The sequence below is a fragment of the Triticum aestivum genome, chromosome 5D (genome assembly GCF_018294505.1).
Source record: "Triticum aestivum cultivar Chinese Spring chromosome 5D, IWGSC CS RefSeq v2.1, whole genome shotgun sequence".
NCBI classification, from domain to species: Eukaryota; Viridiplantae; Streptophyta; class Magnoliopsida; order Poales; family Poaceae; genus Triticum; species Triticum aestivum.
In genome coordinates this window covers 28,796,935-28,805,781 of record NC_057808.1, presented here as the reverse complement: position 1 = coordinate 28,805,781, position 8,847 = coordinate 28,796,935, and the positions used below count along the sequence as shown (strand labels likewise).

Below are 8,847 nucleotides of genomic sequence, written 5' to 3'. Positions count from 1 at the left end.
TGTTGATCATGGAGAATTTTTTTAAAACAAAAGGTATTAAAAGTAGTTTAATTCAATATTTAAAAACGTTAAACATGTATATGAAAATGTTCTTGATGTATACAAAATATATACAATGTGTGTAAAAATTATCTCTATTAAAAAATGTTCAACACATGATCAACATTTTCTTATACATGTTTGACATTGTTTAAATATATGGTCAACATTTTTTAAATACATGATTACCGTTTTTAAATAAAATGATTAACATCTCTTTCAAATACCTATTTGATGGCTTTTTCATAAACATTGTACTATTTCAATACATCTAAATATTTTAGTTCTTATAGGTTTAACATTTTCCACATACAAGATTCATATTTTCTATAACTCCCTACATTTTCTGAAACGTGTATATTTTTTAAATGTGACAAACTTTTTTTCTAATGCTATTAAGGTTTTTCATATACATTTGAAACGTTTATTTTATATAATGATATCATTTTCTAAATATGTGATGAATTATTTTGATAAAATCACAATATATTTAGAAACATGTGAACATTTTTGATATGCTATCCTCATTTTTTGGAATTAAACTACATTTGTTTTACATTGTGTTAACTTTTTTCAAATTCACAATTTGAATGTTGCATCCATTTTTATGTTTATATATAGACACACACACACACACACAAAATATTTTCGTAAATGAGAATAAAAGAAAAACAAAAAACAACCAAAGAAAAAATAGGAGAAAGATGAACTTACCTGGAACCTACCTGGTCCGGCCCATAAGCGACACCCTGACCACCTGACGCGAGCGGTCCCTCCAGCTCGCATCACGCGATGTATAACCACACCCATGTATATATAAAGGCAAGATCACTAATTAAGAAGTACCTTTTGCAAAGGTCACTTCCATCTTCTTAGAGGTTGTATTTCTTAAACCGTGCGTTCGAATCCTGAACCGTTTTCACCGTTGAATTCCTCACGTCGAGATCTTAGAAACTAAATTTCATGTTAATAGGTTTTGATGAACCTTTTTTTCATGAGAAAACCAAAAGAAAAAAAAGGCAAACGCACAGGTATTCTCTTTTTTTTCCTTTTCGAGAGGCACAATTGTACTCTCGCGGAAGCAAATATACACCTCCTGAGAGGCAAATCTGTGCCTCTAGTGGACAAAAAAAACACGTTGTTTTCCTTCTTCGAGTGGTTGTGCCTCCACGAGAAGCAAGTTTGAGCTTCTCGTGAAAGAAAAAAGGTGTTTTTCCTTTTCTAAGAGGCACAATTGTGCCTCTGGCGTAAGCAAATATCTTCAAGAGAAGCAAATCTGTGCCTCCCATGGAAGCAAAAAATGTGATCTTTTTCCTTTTATGAAGGGCACTGCTGTGTCTCTCGCGGAAGCAAATATTTGCCAACATGTGAGTCAAATCTATGTCTCCCATGAAAGAAAAAAAACATTTTTTGCATAACTTTTTTACATTTTCTTTCACTAACCTTGTTAAAACCGGACGAAATTTGAAAAGTCAAAAAAAACCAAAAAAAATCATATCTAAAACCCGATAATGCATAAAAAAATTAAAAAAAATCCCGAGAAAGCGCCCAACATGTGACACGTGACGGATCAAAATGTTGTAAAAGGATCAATGACCTGATCACAAACACAAAGGTATCATCGCTTCAAAATCCGCAGCCTCTGAGATGGCATGTACATCAAAATAGCAGACAATAGAAACATTCAGCAAACTGCAATACCCACACGATCAAAAGCTGACACGGTCGACGGGTTCTTGTGCTACGACCGCGACACCATCTGCCTCATGCTAAGGAGAGAGCAACGGCGTCTCATCATCGGCGTCCACGATGACAACGAAAGGATCTGGATGATAGAGGTGGACACGAGGAAGAAGGCGCTGCGATCCTTCGCCCGATATGCCAGCCAGGGCAACGAGGACGGCATGCCCGGTCACCTTAACCTGATTGGCTTCTTGCCTAGTGAGGTCTCCAAGTACCTGCCTACCTGCTGAATCAGCACGTATTACATCAAGCAACATTATTTAAGCGACTAGATTCTGTATTAGTCCATATCCACACGTCTTACGATACAAGTACTTTGCCCCCTCGAACCACCCGAAGTGTTTATCATGAAAAGAACTTATCACGGATATATTTATGCTAATACATACTACATGCAATAATTATCATACTTGCTTCTTCTATGATGTCACCACCGGATCATCACATGGCATTCTCCATGGACGGCCCGCGACATGTCAGAGCCCCACCACAAGTCCCAGCACAAGGCCGAAATAAAAGGTCAGTGGAACAAGCTCTTGCTTGCTGCTTCCGACGTTGCCATGAATGATGGAAGAATTATTTCCTGAACAACTTCTGCTGAGAGGAGGCCCACAAAGCCCACTGTTGCCGATGTATATGTTGTCCGAAATGAGGGTGTCAAGTTGCGGGCCAGAAGGTATCCTTCCGGACAAATTGTTGTAGGACAGGTTAAGGGCGGACAAATATGTCAAGCTTGACAAGCTCCATGGGATTTCACCAGAGAGCTCGTTCTCAGAGAGGTCGAGAGATTCCAGTGACCGCATGGCCCCGATCATGTTTGGGATTTGTCCACTCAATTTGTTCGACGACAGGTTCAAATTCATGAGCTCGGTAAGGGAAGTGATGTCTGTAGGGATTTCACCGGTCAAGGAGTTGTCTGACAGATCAATGCTCACAACATAAACAATCGCTCCACCATATAAAAGTTGATGTCCTTTTGTTACTACTGGCAATATTTCTCCCAGGTGACCAGCTCCCATCTCGCCAATGTGCGCGGATGCATTATATGTGTCATACATACCCATGAATTCCTTTTGTATCCTTTTCATAGATGTCAGGTTTGATAGATGCCAAGGTATTGCACCAGAGAAATTATTGGCTGATAGATCCAAGTATTGAAGATTCCTGAGCCTTGTTACTTCGGCCGGAATATTATCACAAAATGCATTGTGGCTCAGTAGTACAAATCTTAATTTCCCCAGATCTCCTATCCATGTAGGCAATCTTCCAGACAGCTTATTCCATGCAAGGTCCAAAAACACCATAGCTGTGTTGTTCTGCAAAAATGTTGGGAATTTTCCTGATAAACTGTTGTTACTGAGCAGAAGAAACTGTAATTTTTGGATATCAAAACATTGAGGAATTTCACCCTCCAAAAAATTGTTTGACAAATCCAGATACACTAACTGTTGCAATTTGCAAATAGATTCGGGAATGTACCCACCAATTCGATTTGAATAGACAATCAAGATTTGAAGTCGGGAGGCTTCAAAATCGGATGGTATTACTCCTGAAAACTTATTATTGGAGATGTCTAACCAAGTAATATTTGCCGGCAACGAAGGCATTGACCCGGTGAGCCGGTTTGAACCTAGGTGGAGTTTTTCCAAAGCCATGCCATCCAGATGTGCTGGCAAGGTGCCACTTATTTGGTTGTTAGAGATGTCGAGATCAGTTGCCCTTGAAAATGTATACCAAAACCAATCAGGAAATTTGTCCAGTAAACCAGTGTTTGAAATGTTAAGTGAATCGATCCCCCGCAGCTGCTGAAGCCAAGCTGGAAATAAAGGCCCTATTTGGCAAGATGCAAAATCTCCAGACTGTAGCCTAAAGGGAGAAAGCCAATCTGAATCCAGTGCAATCTTCAAATTATTGGAAGACAAGTCTATTTCCTTTAAACTTCTTAAATTTGCAAAGTGTCCTTCTGTGATCGCACCACCAAGTCTGTTGTTGCTTAGTCTCAGAGAAACCAGATTCTTCAGAGAACAAATTTCAGTTGGTACGTTCCCGTTGAGTTGATTCCAGCTGAGATCAAGGATGGTTAGACGGGTCAAATTCCAAAGCCCTGGCGGTATAGGTCCAACAAGGTTGTTTCTGGACAGGTCAAGCATGCTCAAGCTGCTGAATTCCCCTATAAAATTTGGCAAGGTCCCGATGAAATTGTTTTCACTGAAATGCAGCTCTAGCAACTTTTCCTGTGCGCATTCCGGCAACCCCTCCATCAACGCCACTATATTTGCATTCATAACATTTTTAGAGAGGTCGAGGATTTCCAAGCAGCAAAGGTTTTTAAGAAGACTTTGAAGGTTTTCAGTCTTATTCAGATTGTTGAATGCCAAATCAAGTACCTTGAGTGACGTCATGTTTCCTAGTGCATCCGGAAATTTTCCAAATAACTGAGTCGCACGAAGGCTGAGATATTTGAGGCTCGTCACTTTCCAAAACCAACTTGATGCAATTGAGTGGCCTAGATTATTCGAGGACAAATCAAGCTTCTCAAGTTTTGTGAGGTTAAAGTAGGGAAGCGATTGACTTGCAGTATCAAGTGAGCATCCAGCAAGATTGATAACTCTTAGTGATGGAATCATATTCAAGGGACGAGGCCAGTCAGCTATCCTTGAGAGATTTATTGTGCTCATACTAAGATACTGCAGCAAGGGTAGCTTTGTTAACCAAGTGATGTCCGATGAGTACATGCCGGAATAACCCTCGCCAAGGTCAAGATGTTGCAACTTAGACAAGTTACCAAGCTGAGAAGGAACTCTACCGGTAAATGGAATGCCAGAGAGGTTAAGGTATCTCAAGTTATCCATGGATCCCAAAAACTGAGGAATGTGGCTATTGGGCCCTAGCAAACAGTTCATGCTAAGATCCATGTGCTCTAGATTCTTCAAGGAAAGCAGAGAGGGACTTATCTTGCCGAACAATGAATTGGCATCATCACACCCATTATAGTTATAGGCGTCAGGGCCTGGAAACGTATTGCGAAGGTGAAGCTTGATGACATGGCCTGTTCGGTTGCTGCAGCTGATGCCCCTCCACCGACAGCAATCATACCCTTCCCACGAGGCGAGGATATCAGCGCCGTCACTTGTGATCCCCTTCTGGAAGGCAAGCAAGGCGGCCCTCTCAGCAGGGATGCAGCCACTGCCATGGGCATACTGGGTTTGTAGTGCTAGTGCATGCACCACTCGTGAAAATGAAGTGATGCTTAGGATGATGAGGGTGAACAAGAGATTGGTTGTGCGATACATCTTGGAAGAACAAGAACTAGATATCTGGGGAAGCATATGCACTAGAGTTATACTACCAGAGATCTTTAAGCCAACCCCATGTAGTCTATGGTCAAAGTCCCAGTCCCAGTCATTCAGTGTTTCAAGAAGACCCATTCAATGAAGTCTGCTCATACAATTCTGTGGCCACACTGTGATGGGAGTTACCAGCCACAAGACTAGTTGACTGCCTGCAACCACACGGTACTGTCAAAGTCACTCAATTATGCATTTATGCTCAAAGATTCCTGGAAGAAAAGTCCTGCTAGCCACACACATCAGAAGAACCAGGCTGACAATAAATCTACAGAGAGAAAGTAGTAACAGGGGGTTTACTATGCTCCTTGTATGAACTTTCAGGCATAACCACCTTTCTCATCACTGATCCTTAGTAAAAAAAAACATAGTTGTATGAGGTGTGAGCATAAAAATCTACTCCCTTCGTATCAAAATATAAGACGTTTTTGTAGTTCAAATTGAACTGCAAAAACATCTTATATTTTGGTACAGAGGTAGTATAAAGGATTACACCCACGTTCCATCTACCGGTGAATACCCTATGCATACAAGCATGTGGACTGCCATATCAAAACAAATTATGTTAAAGCAATGATTAGTGAAGTCTAGACATGATTGGAAGTAATATATATTTGCCTACAGTCATGTTTGTTTGTGATATAAGCAGGGTCGAATCCATTTTCTACTCGACAATTTCGACCGGTATTATTCGTAGGCAACCTTCTAGTGTGCAGAAACAGAGTTAATTCAAACGTGCATAGGGGACAACATTGACTGGCAGCTGGCATTTGCAGTCAGCTATAGGGAAGAAAGGTCTGAAAATGCAATAGTTATGGTGAGGATGCAAGTAAAATCTTCATATTCTGCTCTTGGCTTTGGACAGGGGTGCGTGGAAGCTTGTTATCCATGTGTTACTAGTTTTTACCTATGTGCCCGAGCCATACTACCAGAGATGTTTGACCGTACTACTAGAGATGGTTGGCCATACTACTAGCCCCACGGAGTCTACGGTCAAAGTCCCAGTCCATCAGGGGTTCAAGGAGACCCGTTCAAACAAGTCTGCTTCATACCAATTTGTGGCCAGACTGTGATGGGAGCTAGGCAGCCACTAGACTAGTTGCCTGCCTGCAACCACACCGTACAGTCGAAGCCACTTGGTTCTGCTGTATGCACGGTGCACTCTGTACCAGAGCAGGCTTAAACATTCCAACCGGCTGGTTAGTGTTCAGCAAAATTCTTTTTTTACAGTGTGCTGAAACTCTAGAGATTTCAGTTTCAAACAACATATGACAGCAAAATTTGTAAATATAGAAAGCTAAGGATCGTGGCAGGATGAGCCAAGTCGAGTTCACAAAAATGAAAGTAGGCACCAAAGTAAAAACAAAAGGAAATAGGTGATCCATCTTATGGAACAGAAGCTTCATAAGAGTATTATGGAAATAAGCTACAGTTTGTTTAAGACTCACACTACCTAGACCCTGCAAAGTGTTGCTGAATTAAAACTGAAGCAATATTCCTGTAAATGCTTCATACCTTTATGCAGTATGCTATTGCAAAGGAGGCCCGTTTAATCAAGTCTGCTTCATACAATTTTGTGGCCAGACTGGGAGAGTGGGATTCACCGGCCAGTGGACTAGTTGCCTGCCTGCAATCACGCGGTACCGTCAAAGTCACTCAATTATATTGGATATGCACGGTGCACTCTGGACTGGGATTATGTTAGACATTCCAGACGGCCGGTTAGTAAGTAGTATTTCACCAGATTCTTTATTTTACAGTGTCGTTGAATGTCTCTAGAGATTTCAACTTCAGACAACAGATGACAGCAAAAGGAGATTAAAAATAGCACGAGCAGCAGAAAATAACATAGTACCTTGGAGCATCTCCGGCAGATGGTGGACATGACCCTCCAAAATTGAATTTAGCAGATGGGGGAGAAGAAAAAGCTCCAGCAGCTGGTCCATACGACCCTCTGTCTATTCGCATCGTCAATCCTTCCACTCTCCCAAACAAATCTGCTCCACAGCCCCGACCACGCCTCTGTCAGTGACTCGGTGTTCAGGTGGGACGAAAACCACCTAACTTTGGGGCGGAGGGGAGCCGGAGATACTTCGCCCGCGGGTTGGTGAGGGAGAGAGAGGCCGTCCGCGTGGATGTGGGTGCCCCACCGCCACATACGCCGTCGGTAGGAGAGGGCGGCCAGCTGCCACGTCGCCGCGTATGTGAAGGGGGGAGATGAGCACGGCGGGGGCGGGGCGGCGCGGCTGGTGGAAGAGAGGCCGGCGACGGAGAGACAGGGCGAGGTGAGCCTGGTGAGGGAGAGGGCCCACCGTGGCAGCGAGGTAGGGGCGCTAAAGTAAACTGCCAATCTGGGGGACGATCCGAGGAAGGCAGTGGATTTTTTAGGCCGAAATCACTGTTCTCACCTTGTCAAAAAATCTTCGCACAAAATGGACTTGAAACGAAACTATTTTATAATCTGATCTTTTTAAAAACGCCATAGCCTGTGGCGTTGCTTCTCACACAAAATGGACTTGAAACGAAACTATTTTACAATCTGACCTTTTTAAAAACGCCATAGCCCGTGGCGTTGCTTCTCCACATGAAAATGCCGAGCCAGCTCGCGTTGCTGCAACACATGAAAACGCCGAGCTAGCTCGCGTTGCTGATCTGGCCCACCGTCAGGCCTTGCTGACGTGGTAGAGCAGGAAACGCCACAGGTAATGGCGTTTCTACTGCGTACACCAACGCCAATGTACCTGGCGTTTGATGCGAAACTCTACCTTGTTTATTTTATTCCGGTGACACATGCTAGCGTTTCCACTGCTCACTACAACCTGAAGTGTCTGAGGTTTGATGTGTACAAAGCTTACTCAGATGTGTCATGCATGGGGCTCCTTCTAGTGATTGTCTTGTCTCTTCTTCAGATTTATTTTATTTATTTTATTCCATCAGCCCATCACATTCAGCATGCACTATTTTTGCTCCTTTCACACAAAGATAGAAGACTTAAGAGCATCTACAACCGGACCCCTCAAACGCCCGGGCAGGTCACCCTGTCGCTGTCTGGTCATGAAATATGGACCGATAAGCCCCTCAAACGGCACTCAAACGCCCGGGCTGACCGGCGCCCCCATATACAGCCTAAATATGGGGCGGTATGGGGGCGCCCGGGCACGCCCGCCACGTCGGCTTGATAGCGTGGCCCCACACGAAAACGCCCGGAAACCCGGCGGTCCGACGACCGTCGCGTCCGTCGGCGCGGTGGAAACGCCGTGTGGCGCCGCTCCGGCTCGCCGCCCAAGACGACATCCGCTATTTAAGCCGGGCGGCGTCCCACAACCCTAACCCATCCCCCTCCCCCTCTCCGTGCCGCTAGACCAAGCTCTTCCACATCCTCCCTCTCTCGCTCCGGCGCTCTGCCCACGCTCCGGCACTCCACCATGGTCTAGAGCAAGATCACCTACTATGCCATGCTGACGCCGGAGCGGCACTACGAGATCCAGCAGCAGATCCGGGCGAGGGAAGCCGCGCATGCCGCCCGCATCACTGCATGGATATAAGAATCTAGTATGAGATGTCCGCATGCAAGAAGTGAAATTTGAAGCGTGCCCGGTCACTGGGGCCGGATTTCCCATATGTGACTGTAGATGCTCTAATACATGCGTTCGCGCCCATCCTCCATTTGCATCAAATAAGATTCATTTTGAATATGTTTTAATAAATTTTGAATATA

The 8,847-nt window shown here is 43.9% G+C and overlaps 1 protein-coding gene across 3 annotated transcripts; it reads right to left on the bottom strand.

Moving 5' to 3' along the window:
* Positions 1-2,014: 2,014 nt before the first annotated feature.
* Positions 2,015-7,497, bottom strand: LOC123119217 (receptor-like protein EIX2). 3 transcript variants are annotated; one of them, XM_044538929.1, is made up of 4 exons: positions 7,222-7,497; positions 6,985-7,126; positions 6,645-6,756; positions 2,015-3,098 (listed from the first exon to the last, which is right to left on the bottom strand). In XM_044538929.1, exons 2-4 carry the CDS (start codon positions 7,095-7,097, stop codon positions 2,259-2,261), a joined length of 1,065 nt encoding a protein of 354 aa, XP_044394864.1. In that variant the 5' UTR covers positions 7,098-7,126; positions 7,222-7,497; the 3' UTR covers positions 2,015-2,258. The 3 variants fall into 3 exon arrangements, with proteins under 3 accessions (XP_044394864.1, XP_044394863.1, XP_044394862.1); XM_044538928.1 differs by having other exon boundaries at positions 6,985-7,496; XM_044538927.1 differs by lacking the exons at positions 6,645-6,756; positions 6,985-7,126; positions 7,222-7,497 and adding an exon at positions 3,266-6,638 and having other exon boundaries at positions 2,786-3,098.
* Positions 7,498-8,847: the final 1,350 nt, after the last annotated feature.

What these genes read in the sequence shown, in the direction of transcription:
- LOC123119217 (XM_044538927.1), bottom strand. Translation starts at nt 5,210, where the DNA reads ATGGGTCTTCTTGAAACACTGAATGACTGGGACTGGGACTTTGACCAT. An exon ending in TGTCTATTCAAATCGAATTG is followed by an intron (nt 3,099 to 3,265) that starts GTGGGTACATTC and finishes ACATTTTTGCAG; the next exon opens with AACAACACAGCTATGGTGTT.